Consider the following 22,659-nt stretch of genomic DNA (forward strand, 5'->3'; position numbering starts at 1 on the left):
GGCATCACACAGATTAAGGATCATTACAACCAGATTAAAGACGGCCCACAGCAGCGCAGGGCGTGCCGCGCTCCGAGCGGCGATCGACAGGCTGAAACGACCAGATCATTTCCAAAGTGAAGGCTGTGTTGATCCGGGACGTCGTCTGCCTACCAGAGAAATTGTGGAAGAGTTGGACATCAGCACTTTTGCAGCACATTCCACTGTTACAGGAGATTTTGTAATGAAGGACGTGCAGAGGAATTCGCGCATCGGGATGGAGCTGCTCATGGCGCACAACAAAAAGCACGTCCATGTTGGAAGTCTCACAGGACAAGTTGTGACATGCCCAGCTGTTACACAATTTCTCTGATACTCACTCGACTGAAAAGCCACCGAAAGCCGTCTGAATCTTCCGAATGGTTTCCAACACTGACGTGCTTTTTGTATACTGCCATGAACAATACTGACCAGTATCAGTATTGTTCAAGGCAGTATTCACCCTAAGTACTGAGCATCTGGGCACCAGTAGATGGCAGTGTTCTATTTGTTTTGACACCGGTCATATCAGATGGTTATCTAATTACAGCTTGGATTTTTTTTTTTTGAAAATGCCATTTTTGTACAAATAAAAAAATGGCATATTTTACAAAGGCACATTGATCTGTAAACACTAACACACGACACACCTCACATTAATGTGTTGGTTTACATAGAATGAATGAGTCAACCAATCAGTGTTAGCGGAGGCACATTTTATCCATAATCCTATGCCATTGGTCTCTGTTTGTTACAAAACTTCTGAATTAGTGCGTTATTCAACATTAAAAGATATATATTTTAACTTTGTACAAATGACAGAATTGACATTAATGGAATAATTCTATCAGTATTAATTTTATTTATAACTCAACACCATAAGTCAGCACTGCTTTATTTTCCAAGACCTCCACCTCATGGCAACACTACTATTGAGTAGAGAGTTGAGCTTCGCTGATGGAAACTATGTAACAAACAGGAACTTTTAGCAGGGGCCAGGGCACTCAAAGACAGAAGTGTTGATGCATTGTTTGGGTCTGTAGTCGCCTTTGATGCTACCAGAAGCGGTTGTGGTGTTAAAACTCAAAATCAGCTTGTTGCAAGTGTACCAGAGACAATACTGGAAGTTATCGGTTAGCTGTAGCGTCCGATAAATTTTTGGGTGGTTTATCGGTTTAGCTTTATAAAAGATAACTTTTCAGTTAGCTCATTATCTGTTATCAAAGCTAATTTTCTGGTTAGCTGTGCCCACCACTGTATGTATGATTTTCAGGTTTACAAATGTTTTTGACTGTTAAACTTTACTCACTTTACCAGTAAAAAAAATGTTAGCAGACTGAAAGTTAGCGGAACTACATTTAGTGGAACCTAATTGGTGCGCTGATGGTTTTCAAAGTTAACTGAAAAGCTAATCCGCTAATGTAAAAGTTAGCTTTGCTAATTAGCGGATTAGCGGAACTGTGCCCACCACTGTATTTATCAAATAATTTCCTCTATGTCACTCTGCATATCACAGTTACAAACTGTTTCAATGGGAAAACATGCAATGTCCTCAAACACTGGAGCATAGGTGCTAAAGTGTAGACGCATATTTAAAATACTTTCCCATTGTTCAAAGCTGCATGAGATGGGGCTTTTGGGGCCAGGCTGACCTTCAGCAGAGTCGCAGGTTAATGAACTGACAGGCAAAATGCTTTGTTGTGTGAAGCTGCATGTTGACGTGATAGTTTGGTCACGAGAAAACTGTCCACATTCAGATTCCAAGATGGTGAGCGTGGCGTCTGCTTCACTGTCACGTACCACGTTCATCACTGTGTTGGGCACAACTGACATCGGTGATGATCTGCTGCAGCATGTTGTTTGCTTTGCAGGAGTGTTTAATTTGTTAATTTCTTCAAAAGTGAGATACTGTGCAGGTTTTTCCAGAAGCCGCGGTTTTGTGGAGCTCATCATATAGTGCGGCTTTGAGTCAATATTGCTTAATAACTGCTTGTTTATGGATGCAGCTCTTGGATTTCCTGTCCTTTCTTCACTCAAACATGCTTTCTTAAGATCTGAAAATAACAGTTTCAAATCACTCCATCTTTTAGGGTCACCTTTCAAACATTTTGCGTTGTACAAATGCTTGTGCCAGCTGAACTTTAGCGAGGCAGCGTTTGAATGAAATGTACTGCAGTCCCTACCAATTTCATAATATTCCAGCTCACTGTTTGTCAGCGGCTCAACACCAGACAGACTAGCATCAGCAATACTGTACAAGTCCAAATTTCTTGTTTGCTGATCAACACCTGCTGGGTCATGTTGTTTCACACATGCAGCAGCTGTTGATGTTCTGCTGTCATCAAAGCAAAACACAGCATTGTCACTCCCTTTCTGTGGCAAACTGGCACCATCACAGCTTGCATTCTGTCTCCTCACTCTTCTGAAGGTGACAAACAGTCCGGTAATAACCAGGAGGCACAAAACAGGAAGTATGATAGCTACGAGCCACAGCAACACACTGTCCTGCTCCTCGCGGCATTGGTCAGAGCTCTGTGCTCTGGAGACACAGATGTCACAGGGCTGGTTAGAGACATTGTGGAAACAGATGCATGATGCATTCTGCAGGGCAGGTCCGCAGCTCGGCCAGTTCTGACAGTGTGAAGAAAAACACGGGCTCTTTGGTGTGTTTGTCTGAGAGCAGAGCCAGGGGAGGCAGACACCTGGAGACCTGCAGCTTGACTGAAGGAGAGTCAAGCTTGGCCATACCTCCACCATCTCATTGTGTCCACTCACAGGCAGGGTGTAGCCTGTCACATTGAAGTACTGCACACATCCACTGAGGCCTGTCATAAAAATACATTAAGACAGCTTTAGGATCTTCTCTTTTATTTTTGACCCCCCTATTGGTGTTCATCAGGGTCTATTATATTAAACATTAATGAAATTGTATTTCTCATCATGATCTCATATATAACAAGATGAAAATGTGCTGCAAGGCATGCTGGGATTTGACGTCTTGAGATCCACCTTGCCTCGACAGATATTACAGCTGTGTCACACTCAGGTGCCCAGACAAAACTGAAAATGGACCTATAGAGAGGCAGAAATGTGACCATAGAATTCTAGGTTCTATTCCTCATCAGAAAGGAAAATCATTAAGGTGCCTTTGAGCAAGTTGCTCCTGGTATGCAGTTAAGTGCCTTGCATGGCAGCATGCTGACATGAGGCGTCATTGCTTTAAGCATCTGAGTCAGATGCAAAATTGCAATATGTAATCTATTTGACTGCATATCTACAATAAAAAATTGACACATTATTTTAATGTATTATTTTTGTTGTTGACTAGGACCTGCAAAAAGTGGTTACAGTATAGTCTTCCTTCGTGTATATACTGTAATACTGTGTTTTATATAGTCTGATATGTAACAGTTTTATTTTAAGTGTTTCTACTCTTGGTGAAACACTGATTTTACACATTTTTATGTTGATCCAGAATCCGGATCTGAATCACCTCTAAAATTTAATGGAGTCATCTATGGCCTAATATCTATATGTGGTGAAAATGTCATCAAAATCCATGCAGTAGTTTTGACATACAACCTCAATTCCAATGAAGTTGGGACGTTGTGTGAAATATAAATAAAAACAGAATACAATGATTTACAAATCCTCTTCAACCTATATTCAATTGAATACACCACAAAGACAAGATATTTAATGTTCAAACTGATAAACTTTTTTGTTTTTGTACAAATATTTGCTCATTTTGAAATGGATGCCTGCAACACCTTTCAAAAAAGCTGGGACAGTGGTATGTTTACCACTGTGATACATCACCTTTCCTTCTAACAACACTCAATAAGCATTTGGCAACTGAGGACACATTGTTGAAGCTTTGTAGGTGGCATTCTTTCCCATTCTTGCTTGATGTACGACTTTTTTTGTGTGTGTGTGCAAATATTTGCTCATTTTGGAATGGATGCCTGCAACACATTTCAAAAAAGCTGCGACAGGGGCAACAAAAGACTGGGAAAGTTGATGAATGCTCAAAGAACACTTGTTTGGAACATTCCACAGGTGAACAGGTTAATTGGAAACAGGTGAGTGTCATGATTGGGTATGAAAGGATCATCCCCAAAAGGCTCAGCCACAAGTTAAAACTCTACCATGCAAAGAGGAAGCCATACATCAACAGCATCCAGAAATGCCGCCACCTTCTCTGGGCCCGAGCTCATTTGAAATGGACAGACACAAAGTGGAAACTGTGCTGTGGTCTGATGAGTCCACATTTCAAATTGTTTTTGGAAATCATGCACGTTGTGTCCTCTGGACAAAAAATGAACAAAAAACCATCCAGATTATTACCAGCACAAAGTTCAAAAGCCAGCATCTGTGAAGGTATGGGGGGGTGTTAGTGCCCATGGAATGAGCAACTTACACCTCTGTGATGGCACCATCAATGCTGAAAGGTACATCCAGGTTTTGGAGCAACACATGCTGCCATCCAAGCAATGTCTTTTTCAGGGACATCCTTGGTTATTTCAGCAATGCCAAGCCACATTCTGCACGTGTTACAACAGCGTGGCTTCATAGTAAAAGAGTGCAGGTACTAGTCTGGCCTGCCTGCAGTCCAGATCTGTCACCCATTGAAAATGTGTGGTGCATTATGAAGCGCAAAATACAACAACGAAGACCCCGGAGTGTTGAACAACTGAAGTCGTACATAAAGCAATAATAGGAAAGAATTCCACCTACAAAGCGTCAACAATTAGTGTCCTCAGTTCCCAAACACTTATTGAGTGTTGTTAGAAGGAAAGGTGATGTAGAGGTCTTTAACCAAGATATTTGCAATAACAGAAAGCAAAATACAGCAAAATTAAGCATTGCTGGGGGTTTCCTCAGAGACATCTTTTACGGTGTGATTCTCACCTGTCTTCTGGAGTTTTGACTCTAGTAGTGGAGGTGCACCAAGAACAATCTTTTCCACATTAACAGGAGTCAGATCAATACTTCTGTCAGAGGCATTTACCACCAGTTTTCCATCTAAATGGAGAAAAGTCTTTTGTCCTTTGCTGAACAAGGATAGGACATGCCAGGTCCCATCAGCCACCGAAGAGTCCACCATCAACTTTGAGTCATCTCCTGACATAATATCTTTAAAAACGTACACAGGCTTTTTGTCTTTTATCTGAGACAGACAAGAAAAATACAAAGACAGTCACAGTACAAACACAAACACTGCTGGAATGCCGTTAAACTAAATTTACTCTACCTCCAGCAGCATGTGTCCTTTATGTCCGAGAAAAAACAGTAACACGCCGTCTTCTTCTGTTTTGAACTTGATATTAATTGCCTTCAAGTCTTGGTTTTCTTTTTGTATATTTCCATCTTCTATAAGCCGTTGCAGCCCATAATCTCTCCTGAACCGCTCTTTAATTACATATTCAATGTAATCATTCTCATTAAATCGCAGTACAAGCTCTTCAGACATTTCTGTTTGGAAAGAAGGAAAACATTGGTTGGTGTGAAGTCAATATTCAAATCTATACTCTTTTCTTGTTACACAAAAGCCTTTATTTCCACACACACAGTGGTGATGCATGTGGGTGTACTGTTTTTGGTTCTGTCTTTGGAGATTTTTTGGGTTACGTAGTTTTGCATAATCCAATTTATTATATGGCTGCGACGCTACGTGCGCTCTGATTGGCTGATTACTGGTCGGATAATTTCCCATATCAGACCGGTTTCCATGACAATCAGTCCGAAATGCGTATTTTCTTTACAAACCAGAAGCTAAAAACACGATTAGAAAAAGCAAATCAGACATGAATGTAATCCATAAATATCTAAACAGCATCTGAAAAAACACACAGATTGAAAGCTTTTTACCAGCAAATGATCGGACCATCTGTAAGCAAGTTCTTAATGGAGGTGAAGCAAAAAGTCGAACTACGAGCCGCCAGCAGCTTTCATATTCAGGCGATACTGTAAGTTTGTGTGTTTATATATATATATATATATATATATATATATATATATATATATATATATATAATAGCCATAACCTCAACATCACACAACTGTTCCCTGCTCTATCATCAGCTCCAGTCTGTATCAGCTCTGGACCTTCACTCTTTGACTGGCATTTATAGCAGTAATGTTTGTGATACGTGTTTCTTTGCCTCATTTCTGTCTCATTGTTCTGTATTCTTACTCATCTAGTTTCTGTTAACCAGTCTAGCCAACATCTGCATCACCAGGCCTGCTTTGGTTTCGCTGCCTGACTTCATGCCTGTTTGTCCATTGTATACTTATTCATCCTGCCTATATTTTTTACACTGCATGTAGTGATGATACATGTGCCGATGCGTGTGTAATCCAGGAAGTGTTTCCACGATGCATCTTTCGAGGCTTGTGTCATTTCAGACGAGTGACGTTGTTGATGACATTCCAAAGCTTTGCTACATATGACCAGTTCATGAACCAGTTCAGATCTTGGTGTGAGGTTTTTGACAGCAATATAAACTCCATAGGTTACATTCAAAATGTGTGACTGTGATAGAGGAGAGTTTTGGTCAGTTGAGAGTCATGATGTTACGGTTAGTGTCGGCTGAAAAAGTCACGCCCCTCCCAATGTTACACAAAGCACGTCTCTACATTTCAACCACATTACACCAACAAATGTAATTTACTGCCCTCTGTTAATCAAAACACTGCCCTGTTATGAAGTACTTTCACTGCTCTATGCTCTTCTCTATCAGTTATTTTCATCACAATGTCTCACTGGAATACACCACCATTCATTTTATATATATATATATATATATATATATATATATATATATATATATATATATATATATATATATATACTCAACAAAAATATAAACGCAACACTTTTGGTTTTGCTCCCATTTTGTATGAGATGAACTCAAAGATCTAAAACTTATTTCCACATACACAATATCACCATTTCTCTCAAATATTGTTCACAAACCAGTCTAAATCTGTGATAGTGAGCACTTCTCCTTTGCTGAGATAATCCATCCCACCTCACAGGTGTGCCATATCAAGATGCTGATTAGACACCATGATTAGTGCACAGGTGTGCCTTAGACTGCCCACAATAAAAGGCCACTCTGAAAGGTGCAGTTTTTTCACACAGCACAATGCCACAGATGTCGCAAGATTTGAGGGAGCGTGCAATTGGCATGCTGACAGCAGGAATGTCAACCAGAGCTGTTGCTCATGTATTGAATGTTCATTTCTCTACCATAAGCCGTCTCCAAAGGCGTTTCAGAGAATTTGGCAGTACATCCAACCAGCCTCACAACCGCAGACCACGTGTAACCACACCAGCCCAGGACCTCCACATCCAGCATGTTCACCTCCAAGATCATCTGAGACCAGCCACTCGGACAGCTGCTGAAACAATCGGTTTGCATAACCAAATAATTTCTGCACAAACTGTCAGAAACCGTCTCAGAGAAGCTCATCTGCATTCTCGTCATCCTCATCAGGGTCTCGACCTGACTCCAGTTCGTCGTCGTAACCGACTTGAGTGGGCAAATGCTCACATTCGCTGGCGTTTGGCACGTTGGAGAGGTGTTCTCTTCACGGATGAATCCCAGTTCACACTGTTCAGGGTAGATGGCAGACAGCGTGTGTGGCGTTGTGTGGGTGAGCGGTTTTCTGATGTCAATGTTGTCGATTGAGTGGCCCATGGTGGCAGTGGGGTTATGGTATGGGCAGGCGTCTGTTATGGACGAAGGACACAGGTGCATTTTATTGATGGCATTTTGAATGCACAGAGATACCGTGACGAGATCCTGAGGCCCATTGTTGTGCCATACATCCAAGAACATCACCTCATGTTGCAGCAGGATAATGCACGGCCCATGTTGCAAGGATCTGTACACAATTCTTGGAAGCTGAAAATGTCCCAGTTCTTGCATGGCCGGCATACTCACCGGACATGTCACCCATTGAGCATGTTTGGGATGCTCTGGACCGGCGTATACGACAGCGTGTACCAGTTCCTGCCAATATCCAGCAACTTTGCACAGCCATTGAAGAGGAGTGGACCAACATTCCACAGGCCACAATTGACAACCTGATCAACTCTATGCGAAGGAGATGTGTTGCACTGCATGAGGCAAATGGTGGTCACACCAGATACTGACTGGTATCCCCCCCCAATAAAACAAAACTGCACCTTTCAGAGTGGCCTTTTATTGTGGACAGTCTAAGGCACACCTGTGCACTAATTATGGTGTCTAATCAGCATCTTGATATGGCACACCTGTGAGGTGGGATGGATTATCTCAGCAAAGGAGAAGTGCTCACTATCATAGATTTAGACTGGTTTGTGAACAATATTTGAGGGAAATGGTGATATTGTGTATGTGGAAAAAGTTTTAGATCTTTGAGTTCATCTCATACAAAAGGAGCAAAACCAAAAGTGTTGCATTTCTATTTTTGTTGAGTGTATATATATATATGTGTGTGTGTGTGTGTGTGTGTGTATTTGTGTCAATACATGGACAACGCATTTAGGTTGGGTCTTATGGGCCTTTTACACCGGACATGTTGGAAGCGTCAGAGGCATCACGAATCGGTCTAAAAAGCATTATTTTCATTTTTAGAGGCGTCAGAAGTGTCGCATCAAAAGCCAAGCTAAACCGACGCTTCGGACGGGAGCGCACATCGCCGCTTGTCGACAGGCTGTCGCAGTCAAAGTTCAACCCAATCCAACTTTCGACGCTCTGAGCTGTGACGTAGCTTCGCGTTGTCCAATAGGAACAACGCGTCGGGCCAAAACACAGAAGACTCATGGCAGAAACCACTGATCTCTACAAAACAGATCAGTGCATAAACCACTGATCTCTACAAAACAGAAACGTGTCACAGGACTGCTCATTTATAGAGCAGTTTTGTGAGGAAAAGTCCTTGCAGTTTTTTACCTCAATTTCTGATTACTGTAAAAAAAATTCAAACACTTATAATTAAAATAGCAAATAAATAAATAAAAGGTTCTTTAGAAATCTTTCTTCATCTGTAAATTAAAACCGCCTGTTAGTTCATATTAGATAATTTCTTGATTAACATAAGGAACCTTGGACATTTATTTTTAGACAAATAAAATAGCATGGAATTTGTACTTTTTTAAAGTCTGGTAGATTATTCATATCTCATTTCAACCAGAAAAACAGACACTATAAATAAATACAAATGTCTGTTAGAAATGCAACATGAGATAATTTAACAATGACTGCAGTGTGATTGTAAAGTAGGATTTCTGTGACATAAACCTCATGATTAAATTTTGTTTTTTTTGAGTCATTTCAACTTGTAATTACGGCAGAATTTGTGATTGCCTTTAATGTTGTGATCAGGACAGTCATTTCTAAAATATTAATTTGACTAGTGATTGTGAATGTTTTAAAATGGTGCTCAATAAGAGGAGAGCTTCTACCTGTGTAAATGTCTTTTGACTTAACTTTGATTTCTTGGACATTTTTAATAATCCATTCATTTATTGTTAAAATATAAAATGAAACAGCTTTTTAAAAAAATAATAAAATAGTTGCTGTTTAAAGAGTTTTTTATTTAGAAGCAGGTGATGTTATGCTGGATTCTCAGGACCAGATGAAGGTCTCTTCTGCAGCTTTGACCTCTGGTGTTGTTGTTGAAGACGCTTTTCTTCCAATTCTTAAGAACAGAGATGTTTTCTTCCGACTGGACTTCATGGTGTTCAGCTCATCAGTGGAAGATTTTGAAGTGCATCTGTATTTAGGTTGTCTGCAGAGCAAATGTTCCCAATTGGGACAAATAAAAAATATTTCTTAAAATATAAAGAACCATGACAGTTTCTCTCTCTCTCTCTCTCTCTCTCTCTCTCTCTCTCTCTCTCTCTCTCTCTCTCTCTCTCTATATATATATATATATAAACGGAAAAAACTATGAAAAAATGCTTGAAAAGACTAAGTTATTTAAAGCTGAGCTTTTGTGATCTCCGAAAAAAGCTGTAGCTTTACTTGGTAAAAATAAAAAACTGAACCATTTACAAATTAAAGTGTTCACTCAGAGCAACTGTGGTAAAAGACTAAGCTAATGTTAGCTGATCATTAAACCTTCACAGCAATGCAGTAAACGTTACGTTTTATTTTTATATTATTCTCACCTCGATAAAGCTGCAGAACTATTCATTGTCCATTGGTCAAACTGGGACTTCGCATACAGTATATGCAAAAAGTGGGAGCTTTTTAGTTCTTCTACATATGCAAATGCAAGATGGCGATTGCTTCAACTTTTTTCGGGTTGCTGCTTCCGAAGTGTCTGACATCACGACGCGTTGGGAGGCATTGATGTGTCGGGCTGACGCCTCCAGTGTGAAAAGCCCTTTAGTCTTGTAATTTTTGTTCTATCATATTCTTTTTCACCAGTAGGGGTCTCTAGCATGCATTCGAAGCCTCTAGAAATCAACCACCTTTCAACACAACTTGCATAGAGACTTCAATGTTTCAAGGAGCTTCATCTCACCATCACTACCTGCATGTCACAAATAAATCACCTTTAACTGTAAACACCTGTGTTGTATCTTATGTCTGGAAAACTGACTTGATTTTGAGAATATTTGGCAAAAGGCCAAGGTAGAGCCCAAGATCAAAATTTTGGGTGCTACACGTAAGTGAGAAATGGAATGGCTGGCTTGAGGAATTAATTAAAGACAGACCAATAGTTACAATGAAACACTGATATGCAATCATGCATGCCTGTTCTATTGGTTATTTGACCTTTGACCCTTGGTGAAAAGTCAAACTCACAGTCATAACTGTTTAAATCAAACAGTTTGTTTCAAGTGGTTGAATTTTGGACAGATTTAATTAAATACCAAGCCCCCACAGACCCATACATTATGGTCACACTGAATCAGAAATCATTTGAATAAATCGGTGTCAAGCATGTCAAGCAGTATGAGGGTGTTACCATCTCTGACTGGCCATTGTAGATTTACCTTTGTCACAGTTGATTCCAGCAAATGGGCTTTTGCACTCACAACGATAATTAAACCAAAGGTCGTGGCATATGCCACCATTCTTACATGGGATGCTGTGACATGGTGACATGTTTGCACGAGAACAGCTAAAACAAAAATAAAACACAAGTTAAAAGTTTGCACAGACATTAAACCACCACACAAAATAAAACAGTAATGTATTTTCATCTATAACTCCTTACTATGAATTGGCAACTTGTGTGAAAATTGCATATTCTGAATTTTAAGTCCTTACCGATCATGAACGTTATACTTTGTAATAGCTTCTGAAGGTCTCAACAAGACACCATTCACATTGATTTTTCGCACACATCCAACAAAATTATGGGTGCGTATCAGAGGAGGATATTTTAAAATAGAGTCAATAGTTCTCAAGCCTCCAAATGTCATGTTACTGCTGCCGACATCTAGTGTCCTACACGGAGGTGAGACAGAAAGAAATGATTAATGTAGATAAGAAGTTTGATTATGCAATGTGACTCAGATTGTGCAATTATAACTTAAATCACAGTAGAAATCAGGGTTTCAGTGCTACCTCTCTGAGCTGCTACCATCACCCTGTGAAAAGCAAAGTCCATCATTTTCATCATCTGTGCAGTTGTCCACATGCAGAGAGCCCATCTGTTGAATGCAAATAATTTTCAACCTTAGTTTTTGTTTGTTTTATTATGTAGAAATTTCTTTGTGATCATTCTATGTGTGTAGACATATTGGAAACTGGCAGGCGGTTTGGTCAAAAACTGTGGGACACAAATGCAAAGCTCACACAAACAGCTCTGGTTGGTACAAGGCTTTAGTGGTCTGGAAAGCAGAGATCGGTACAGGAGAAGGCAGTCCAAAAAACACAGCAGTACAAAAATCATCAGGCTTAGGCATGGTCGTACAATCAGGCAGGAGGTCAGGAACAAAACGAAGCAGGCAGGACTATGGCACACAAGAAACAGAGCTCGAGAGAAGGCACAAGGCGCATCAGTCTGGCGATGAACTACAGCACCCAGTGAGTTTATATAACCCCAAGTGATGAGCTGCAAATTAGAAACAGGTGTGCTTGGAAAGCACCAGAACAAGGTTGTGGCCAGAGAGAGAGAAACGCCCACCACCAAGAACCCTGGGACAGACAAGAGAGATGGAGACAGACAGACCCAAGCAGAAAAACCCAGCAAGAGAATGAACACAGAAAAACAATGAAACAGCAAAACAGAAAATAACAAAACAGACCAAAAAATAAAACAGAAAACCAGACAAATATTCAAACCCTGACAAAAACTCACATTGCCGATTCTCCTGGCAGTGATGTTGTGGAAAATTCCATCTGTGACTTGTTTGTTTGTCTGCAGCTTCACAGGGCCTGATCCCAAGTCATAAGAGAAGTGCACAGATCCATTCAGGATCTCTAAAGCAAGGAACTCCTTGTTGACTGTTCCCCCTGCATTGTAGAGCAGCAGACCATTTCTCTGCACTGTGGCAAACTCGACAGAGATTAAATTAGTCCTGCGATCTAATGGAGGAAACTCCATGAAGGACAGTTCCTCAAAGCCATAACTGTCCTCCTTACAATGGACTCCACTGACTCCTAAAATAAAGAAGAAAAGCAGTATTACTACAAATAAGAATTTAAACGCCACCTGTATATTCTATTTATTATTATTATTATTATTATTATTATTATTATACCAAAGGGGCAATGGCAAGAGAATCCCGTGTATGAGTTGACACAGCTGCCATGGACACAGGGAGTTGATTTACAGTGGTCAGTTATGTTCTCACAAAATTCTCCTGGAAGAAAAGCGGGAGGGGGGCCGGGCAGCCTCAGACATGAAATCAATACAGACAAGTAATATCTCAGAAGTTAGGTCAACTCAAACGTTTTATGGAAACCGAATGCCTGAACTTTCTCCCACCGGAACTAACTGAAGTATTTATGTATAACTCACACCCATAAATGAGAAAAGAATGGACACTTTCTACAACCTCAACTCAGCAAAAGCTAAGGTCACATGTAAAATGGTGAAATGTAAAATGTACTACTATAAATGTAAAATGATCACAGAGTGACATCTTGGTCTGTGCACTGTTGAGACATCTCCGGTCCTGGACATCACAGCTGCAGCACATGTCCCGTGTTTTGATGGGCATGCACGTGTTTGTGCTTATGTGGAAATACATAAAAACATATATGGCTTTTGTGATGGGAGGAGAAACGGACCATCGGTCCATTTGGACACGCACCAGTTGATCTGAATGTCACGTGTGACAGGCCACACGTGTCGGGAGGACCAGGACAAGCCAACAGCATGACAAATACACCACTTTCAACCATGTATCAACAGAAATACTCTGTACCAAATGCCGTTTGGTCAGTTATCACAGTGCTTTGTTTTCTTTCTTTTTTTGAAATAACGTTTATCTGCTTGTTGATTTTAGCCATTTCACACTCCTGTTACAAGGCAGTGATTGTAGTGCAGTGGTAAAGTTTCTGTCTGGTAATCAGAGTGTGCAGGTTTGAATCCAATGGCATTTTTTTATTTAACGCTTGCAATTATAAATACAAAGTACTGCACACATTAAAATACAATAAAATTCACATTGATAACACAATCAATAAAATAGGATATAAAATATGATAAGAAATACAAATATATATTAATCTAAAATATAAAGACAAAAAAAATCCATTACTGATTATAGACTGAGACCAAATAAGTCATAACCATGGTTTTAAAAATCTCACTTGAATGCTCAATGACCTGCTGTTTTTTCCTTTACCACTGGGACAGACAGCAGGCCCAATGGTAATGACAGGTTATTACATATCAATTTTGGAATGAATTGGATAAGTTGCTCATAAGTTATAGTATTGAAAGAAAAACATTACTGACACACGCACGCACAGAAGGAGCATGATTCTGTATCCCCCATGCCAACATGGCTACAGGGGGATAATTACTTTGTTTAGTGATTTAAACTACAGCTGTTCTATTCTGTGCACACCTGATCCATCATCCTGGGACTCCGGCGAGGGCGGACGCATCTCCTCCTCTCTCCCTTATCTCTGCTGCAACCTTCAAAGTCCCTACTTCACCAGACTGTGAATTCCTCAAACCATATTGGTTTAACCATGGAATTGATCAGCTGGTCTCTGAATGCTATTGACCCCATTTTTTTCTACAAGAAGATCAGGGCCGGGGGACCCTGTGTGCCCAGATGGATCTTACCCTGCGGGGTATGTTCTTGACGCCTGGGAGACGTGGAAAGTCGCATGCTTTGCGCCATTCTCTATGGAGGACGTCAAGGATTTGTTTTCTGCGTTAACCCTGGAACTCAGACGCAAATTGGATGGCATCTCGGAGCAAATGTGCACCTTGCACATGAAGATGAAGATTTCAGAGACCGGGAAATATTCATAATTTGAGATCTGGTTTGTTCATGTGAGACTTTAAAAGTGTTTTTCACTGCTCATCCACAAACACGGCAGGCTTATCAGTATCTAAAGGATAAAATGCCCCGTTGTTTTTCTCCAGAAGAATGTCTATGGCCTTGGTGAACATTCGGCTACCTCTTCTCTAGCTCCCACACGGACAGAAAAACAAGTGACTCACACAAGGAGAAGAGACTGAAGCATGCTCCACATCTTCCCTACCCCCCTCCTGCACCCATCCACCACCCCATCCCGGCCCCCGCTCACGCCACTCCATTCCCCCTCCGGGGGCTGTGCAGTTTTAACTGCAGTAGGCCCCCATTCCCCCCCAAGCTGGCGGCAGCACGTCGACATGTTGCTGCGGCTACCACACACTCACATCGCCTCAATTTGGAAAATGGACTGTTTCAAGTTTAGTGCACATAAACAATGTCAAATGTATATGTGTTGTCTTTAATTCTGATGTGTGCCATTATTATGGTAAACAAGTAATAATTGTGGATTAATTGCTGTATCTTCTCTGTGGAAATTTGAGTGTGGACGTAATCTCGTTGTTGCACTTGTAATGACAATGACAATAAATCTCATCCATCCATCCATCCATCCATCTATCTATCCATCCATCCATCCATCAGATCGCAGCAGTAAAGCAGAGGAGGCCCTGATTAGTACTTTGCTGGGAGTTGCGTCAGCAAAGGTATCCAGTGTTAAACGTGTCAGTTCCAAATGCAGCTCTCTCTTGGATTTGCTGTGATGACCCTGAGAACTGGGGACAGCCAAAACCAATAAATAAGTAATTAAAATTACAAAATGAGAGAAATAACAAAATAGCAATGATTTAATTATCTGATTTAATTGAACTGGTTTGAGGGAAACAATTTCTTAAAACTGTTTGAGTTGGTCTAACTTAAGGGTTTCATGGTATAAAATAAATCATGGGCTTTTGAAAATTTAGCAGATTTCACCTTCAAATCCAGGAGCACAGTGGCAATGAGATCCATCCTGAGTCTGAATACAAGCTCCACCATTATGGCATTTAATCTTCAGGCAATCATCTCCAACATTAGAGCAAACAGAGCCAGAAAACCCATTCTGGCAATTACAGTAGAAACCTCCAGGAGTATTAATACATGAACCTTGGTAATGGCAGGGATTCATCTCACATTCATTCATGTCTTCCTCACAGAGTGACCCGGTGAAGCCCTTTGGACATGTACAATTAAAAATCTCTTTCTGTGGTGACACAAAGATGACTGACATGCTTTCAAGGACAGTGACGTCCTGACTGATGTAAATGTTCTTATTGCACGTTGCACCACTCTGACAGGGGTTGGTGTGACACGGATCACTGGCAATCTGAGATATTGTAACATTGCTTTGAGTCTCCAGTAATTTCTTATGGCCTGCAGAAATGCCACTCGCTACCTCGCTGCTGAGGTACTGACCATTGTAATTTTTGACGGCAGCCAGTAAGAGGATTTCAGTGCCAATGTGCTTGATTCCAAATACATGTGTCTTAGAGGCCTGCATGTTAAAGAGACTGTCCAGCGCTTTAACAAATTTTAAATATTTGTGCTCCAAAAAGTCTTCCATTGAAGATGATGACACATAGAAGAGTATACAGCTGTCCACAGATGCATTTGTAAAGCCTTTGTAGTTTATGTAGATACTGTTATTAACTGGGAAGTGCATTTGGTCTGTCGCTTCAATAGTGATGTTGTATGTGGCCTCACCTTGAAAAGGAGCTGACCACAGTTCACATGTGTGGTTAGGTACAGAGAACATATGAAGTGGTCTGCTTATGATTCCACAATGAAACGTGTCTGACTCATCTGGATCTTCAGGATGAACATTACCAATCATGCCTCCTTGGAAAGAGCTGCCGAAATATTTCACCTCAATAAAGATGTTTCTAGGCAATGATGGATTATCGTTTTCATCTGCAATCCTGATGTGGAAAACTGTTGTTGATGAGAGTGGAGGAATTCCTGCATCCCTAACAACCACCAGCATCCGATAGGCAGAGACTTGTTCCCGATCAGCAGGCATTGTTGTAATTAAAGCTCCTTCCGAAGTCAAAGAAAAACCATTCTCTGTTGAAGAATTTAGTAACCAGTAGGTAAAAGGTTCCTGGTTTGGAGGCAAATCAGAATCAGATGCATTTAACCTGGTCACTATGGTGCCTTGAGGTTGATTTTCCTTTACTTCAGCCTCAGTCAGAGTGAGTTTGGGGGCATTGTCATTGATGTCTCCAATAGTCACAATCACATTTGTGGTACCGGTGGCCGGTGGATAGCCATTATCAGTGGCTGTAACAGTCAGATTATAAAATGACCACTGTTCTCGATCAAGTGGAGCGTTTACTGAAATAACTCCGCTGGATGGATTAATGGCAAACGAGAGGTTTGTGTTTCCTCTTTCAATGCTGAAGAAGAAGCGGTTCCATTCCATGACTGAATCATGATCCACAGCACTCACTGCCATCACAGATGTCCCAACTGTGCCATCTTCCCTGACATTAGTGTGATAAAGCAGGGAAGCGAACACGGGTGCATCATTTGTGTCAATCACACTGATTCGGACAGACACCTCATCCACATTCCACCCTATAATAACACCTGGGTTTTTTGCCAGAACTTTTAAAACAACATGGCTGTTTCCTTGTTTCCTCAAACTACGAGTTGTGTATATTTCTCCAGAATATTTCATAATTTCAAAACCCATGAATTTGTTCTGGCCAAACATCAGGTAAAACACCTGGCCCTCTGTGCCTTGGTCATCATCTGTGGCTGTTACTTTTCCAACTGTAGCTCCAATAGGTACATTTTTCAAAACTGAAAAGTGAAATAGTTTTTTCTTGAATTTCGGTGTAAATTCATTGACATCAGCGATTTGGATGATAACATGTGCCAGACTAAACAAAGGCTGACCGATGTTGTTTGATGCTTTGACTGTTACATCAAAAATCTGCACTTGCTCATAATCAAAAACATCCAAAATGGTAAGTGTGCCATTTCTTGAGTCAATTACAAACTTATCCACTTGGCCAGCGATGAGAGAATAAGTAATTTGGCTGTTTGCACCTGAGTCAGCATCAGAAGCCTTAATATCGAGAACACTAGTTCCAATTTCAGAGTTTTCAGGCACTGAGGTGACATACTCTGAGGCTGAAAACACTGGAGGATTGTCATTCACATCCATAATGGTCACAGTAACGTTTAACACACCTGTTTTAGACAGCCACCCTCCATCCATGGCTTTGACTTGGAAATTATAAAAGCCTTCTTTTTCAAAGTCAAGTGCTTGGATTAACGTTAACAATCCAGAGTCTTTTCTTATGGAGAATGGTAAATGTAAATTATCTGGAATTATATAGTACAAAACAACACCATTGGGACCATAATCCCGATCTTCGGCGAGAATCCTCCCAATTACAGAACCTACTGCCAAGTCTTCTGGGACACTGAAAGTGGCATCTGGCTGTGTAAAGCTTGGAGAAAACTGATTCCTTCCAGTAATTTCAAAAGTAATTTCAGTCTGTGATAACAAAGAGGGGTGGCCCTGATCCTGTGCTGTCACAAACAAAATAAGAAATAAATGAATGCTCTCAGTTAAACTTTGATTCAGCATTACTTTGCCATTGTCAGCCTGGATCTGAAAGAATTCAGATGCATTACCACCATTCAAAGCATACACAATATCAGCGCTGCTGTTATGATAATCTGGATCTACAGCTGTACACTGTACCACCTCAGTTCCTACAGCCATGTGATACGGGATAGCAATGTGTGGCTGGAAAAGCAGAAACACTGGTGGGTAGTAGTTACGTGGCTCTAATCTCACTGTGACGGTGACATTACTGTACAAGGGAACACTGCCACAATCAGATGCAGTAACTGTAAAATAATACATGTCTGAAGTATGTAAAGGCAATATCTGACTTGTAAAAATTTCACCAGAGAAGGCATTCACCCAAAACTCCTCATTTGGTGGTTCAATAACATACAAAATGTGGCTGTTTTGTCCTATATCTGCATCTGTAGCAAGAACCTGAACAACAAACACCTCTTCAACTTCTGTTTCAGCAAGGATAACACTATAAAAATGGTACAAAAAGAGCGGTTTGTTATCGTTAACATCTGCAATCACTATAGTGACGTCTGTTAGGATGCTCCACGCTGAATCATTTGCAGTTACCTTCACAACATAACGATCCTTCTTCTCCCTGTCCAGATGTCTTGCAACAGTTATGTGACCAGTAGTAATATGGATATTAAACGGCATGTCATTTTGGTCATTTATGGAGTAATGAATAACTGCATTGGCACCACTATCGTCATCACTGCAGGTGACTTGTATAACTGTATGTCCAATAGGAGCATCCTCTGATATTTCTGTAAGAAAAATCTGTGAAAAGCGAGGCGCATTGTCATTTCGATCAATAACAACGATGATGACGTTTGCCGTGGTGCTATGAAGAAGATTGTGAAATTCTGCAGCTTGGATTGTTAGATTGAATTCAGAGATATTCTCCCGATCTAAACTTACAGTAGTGCTCAACATGCCATTTTCACGGTCAATTGTAAAAATCATACCACTGTTTCCTTCTGTTATGTTGTACTCCACTGCACCATAACTTCCAGAGTCTGCATCAATGGCAAGAACGTCACAAACCCATGTGGGTGCGGTGTTCTCAAAAACTTCACATCTGTATTCAGCCTGGGTAAAATGTGGGATGTTATCATTTACATCGCTGATGTTTATGTGAATTTCTGTAAATGATGAATAAGGAGGTGAGCCAGAGTCTCTCGCTTCAATCAATAAGCTGAAGTCCTTTTTGTTCTCGAAATCCAGAGGATTCTCCACCGTCAAGGCTCCGCTGAAGTGATCCATATGAAACGTCTCTTCGGAGTTTCCAGAGGCAAGGTAAAACAACACTGGTTCAGCTCTAACACTTGCGCCAGAGATGACAGCGACTAAAGTTCCAACCGGCTCATCCTCAGGAAGGGAATCCTTGAAAATGTCCACATGTAGCTTCGGAAAGTCAGTCAAATTCTGAAACCTGATCCTTATTGTGGTGTTGTCCAATTTGGAATTTTCTCCAGTGTCTTCCACATGCAAGTTGATAATGATGTCCTCTGTTCTCCTGAGATCCTTTGAAGTGAACACAGTCCCAGTGTATGGATCAATGGAAAAATGATCTGACTGTTGTCCGTATAACGAATACTGAAGTTCTGCATTCATCTCAGTGTCTGTGTCCACTGCCGTCACTGCACAAACAACTGAGCCTAGAAAAACAAGAGAAACATAAAGAATAAAATCAAAAATGAAAAATAACTAAATTATCAATGCACTTTTATTTTTGTTGCCATTTTTCATGCATTTAAGTGAAAGATTGAAGACTTATATGTACTCAAAGGCACATTTCTCTCACTTTAATGCAATTCTGTTTATTTATATAGTAACAAATCAGCAACAGGCCACCCCAAGGTGCTTCACATGGGTATGGTCAAACATTACCAACCCCCCTGAGCAACCACATAGGGGACAATGGTAAGGAAATACTCTCTCTGCCATTTTTTGAGGAAGGATCCTCAAGCAGACCAGACTCAGAGGGGTGACCCAGTGCTTAGGCCAGTCTAACAGTCTAACTACTTTTTTAGTAGATTTTCAAGATGGCGCCACTGTGTATGGTCCGCCGTCTGCCTCATCTGTTTTTACTGATATTTTTATGGAGTACTCTGTTTGTCATGTCTTTTGCCTCAGCGCAATATGTTTATGATAGAGAAACGCTGCTAAATATCCGTGACGCGGTTGTTAGACATTCTTTCTTTGATTATAAGGGATATTCAAAGATGCCACCACCTCTCCTGGCGTCTGTGCCGGTATACCTACACCGGCTTGTCACAGCGTTTCCACGCAACAAGCGCCACAGGCGGCGTGGGAAAAGAGGTGGTTTCCATGTCAAAGTCAAGTCCTAGCTGGCTTCTGCAGATGAAAGTGCTCCCCGCTGCCCAGCGTCTGGATACTGTGTGGATTTACAAGTCCATATCAGCTACCGATGGCTCTTACAGACTGCTCCTGGGACCAGCTGCACACTTCCGCGTTGGCGTTACGCTAAGACCCAGAGACGGGGCAGTGTACCGGGGAATCTCCGCCCGCTCAGCCGCGCAGAGCAGCAAAACGAGCGCGCCATCTCCATACGAGGCATGCTAGTGAATACTAGGTCCCTTTCCAACAAGACTTTTATACTTAAGGATTTTATTTTAACACATAAGTTGGACCTACTTTTATTGAATGAGACCTGGGTAAAAGCTGGTGATAACAGCGCTTTTACTGAACTCCTCCCGGCTGGGTACTCATTCTTCAGCGCACCACGGCTCTCAGGACGCGGTGGGGGCGTGGCCACTCTCTTCAAACAGAGCTTCAGCTGTCATTTAGTTCCAATACAGCACTATTCTAGTTTTGAATTACAATCATGTATAATTAACTTTGTCTCTCCTGTGCTTTGCGTCGTCATATACCGCCCCCCTAAATATAATAAGGATTTTATGACTGACTTTTCAGAGTTTTTATCAGATATAATGTCTAAATATGACAATATACTCATCTGTGGGGACTTTAACATACATGTTTGTTGTGCCTCAAATCAGTTTCAAAAGCCTCTTGGACTCTTTTGGTCTATTACAATCAGTGCATGGCTCCACACATCAATTCGGTCATACACTAGACTTAGTCATTTCACATGGACTTTCCCTGGCTCTTAGTAATACAGCAGTTGCTCCTATCTCAGATCACATTCCTGTTATTTTTTAATTTACAGCTCCTGTCAATATCCCCAGGCCCTCCATACCAGCCCGCTCCCACCGCACCATAACCCCCTCGACTGTAGAGGACTTTGAGGCTGCTTTTAGAGACACTGCACTTTATTGCACAAAGGATGTGGCCTCCTCCCTTAGTCCAGATGAATTCATCTCATATTTTAATACCACATGCTCTGATATTTTAGATACTGTTGCACCTTTTAAATCCAGGTCCACCAAACCCAAACCAGACCCCTGGCTCAATGACACCACCCGTGCCTTACGCCATCGCTGTAGACAGGCTGAGCGGAGATGGAGAAAGGACAGGCTTCAGGTAATCTTGGAAATGCTACGGGATAGCCTTACAGAGTATCAGAATGCTGTGAAGGAGGCAAAAACCCAATATCTGTCAAGTATTATAGCCAGTAGTTCTAACTGTCCGAGAGTGTTATTTGACACAATCAAGTCAGTTTTAAACCCTCCCACAATATTGTCTGACATTTCGCAGGCTACATGTGAAAAATTTCTCAAGTTTTTTATAGAGAAAGTAGCCACTGTCAGACAGAATATTTTAAACTGTAACACGGTTTTTAATAGCCTCACTCTACCTGAACCATCTGCTGTTTTTAATAGTTTTGAGCCGGTTACTCTGACACTCCTCACTGAGGTTGTCCAGAGCATTAAACCCAGTTACTGCTCACTGGACACTATTCCAGGAAAGGTTTTTAAAGAGGTTTTTAACACTGTGGGTCCAAGCTTGCTCTCTTTTATTGATAGCTGCCTCAGCTCCGGGACAGTTCCAGCCCATTTTAAACATGCTGTAGTTAGGCCTCTTCTTAAAAAGCCCAACCTAGATCCCTCAGTTTTATCTAATTTTAGACCAGTATCAAACTTATCGTTTTTATCTAAGGTTTTAGAAAAAATTGTTTTTAATCAGTTGCAATCGTTTTTAGAACACAACTCTGTTTTAGATAAATTTCAGTCGGGTTTTAGATCTCGACATAGCACTGAGTCAGCTCTTTTAAAAGTACAAAATTACATTCTTTTATCGTTGGACTCTAAAAAACCTGTGCTGCTGGTGATGTTGGATCTAACAGCTGCGTTTGATACTGTGGACCACTCAATCCTCCACACACGTCTGTCCCAGCAGGTTGGCCTCCGGGGGACTGTCTTGGAGTGGTTTCAGTCTTATTTGACCAACAGGACTTTCAGGGTGATGGTTAATGACTTCTCCTCCTCCACAGTTCCTCTGACCACTGGTGTGCCCCAGGGCAGCATCCTCGGACCGCTCTTGTTCTCTTTGTACATACTTCCACTGAGTTCAGTCATCACCAAACACAATGTTCAGTTTCATTTTTATGCCGATGACCTCCAGATTT

General features: G+C 41.1%; 1 protein-coding gene across 1 annotated transcript in view; it reads right to left on the reverse strand.

Annotated features, from left to right (window-relative positions):
* Positions 1–1,473: 1,473 nt before the first annotated feature.
* The window catches only part of LOC117508587 (protocadherin Fat 4), a 73,969-nt gene continuing 52,783 nt past the window's right edge, over positions 1,474–22,659 (reverse strand). The window contains exons 8-16 of the mRNA XM_034168382.1: positions 15,443–19,765; positions 12,734–12,835; positions 12,331–12,632; positions 11,595–11,680; positions 11,295–11,474; positions 11,018–11,145; positions 5,273–5,493; positions 4,930–5,188; positions 1,474–2,843 (exon numbers count right to left, since the gene is read on the reverse strand). Coding sequence (XP_034024273.1) covers positions 1,498–2,843; positions 4,930–5,188; positions 5,273–5,493; positions 11,018–11,145; positions 11,295–11,474; positions 11,595–11,680; positions 12,331–12,632; positions 12,734–12,835; positions 15,443–19,765 — 6,947 coding nt within the window. The 3' untranslated portion in view covers positions 1,474–1,497. The remainder of the gene's footprint in view (positions 2,844–4,929; positions 5,189–5,272; positions 5,494–11,017; positions 11,146–11,294; positions 11,475–11,594; positions 11,681–12,330; positions 12,633–12,733; positions 12,836–15,442; positions 19,766–22,659) is intronic.

Source organism: Thalassophryne amazonica, chromosome 4, assembly GCF_902500255.1.
Source record: "Thalassophryne amazonica chromosome 4, fThaAma1.1, whole genome shotgun sequence".
In the NCBI taxonomy this organism is placed as follows: domain Eukaryota; kingdom Metazoa; phylum Chordata; class Actinopteri; order Batrachoidiformes; family Batrachoididae; genus Thalassophryne; species Thalassophryne amazonica.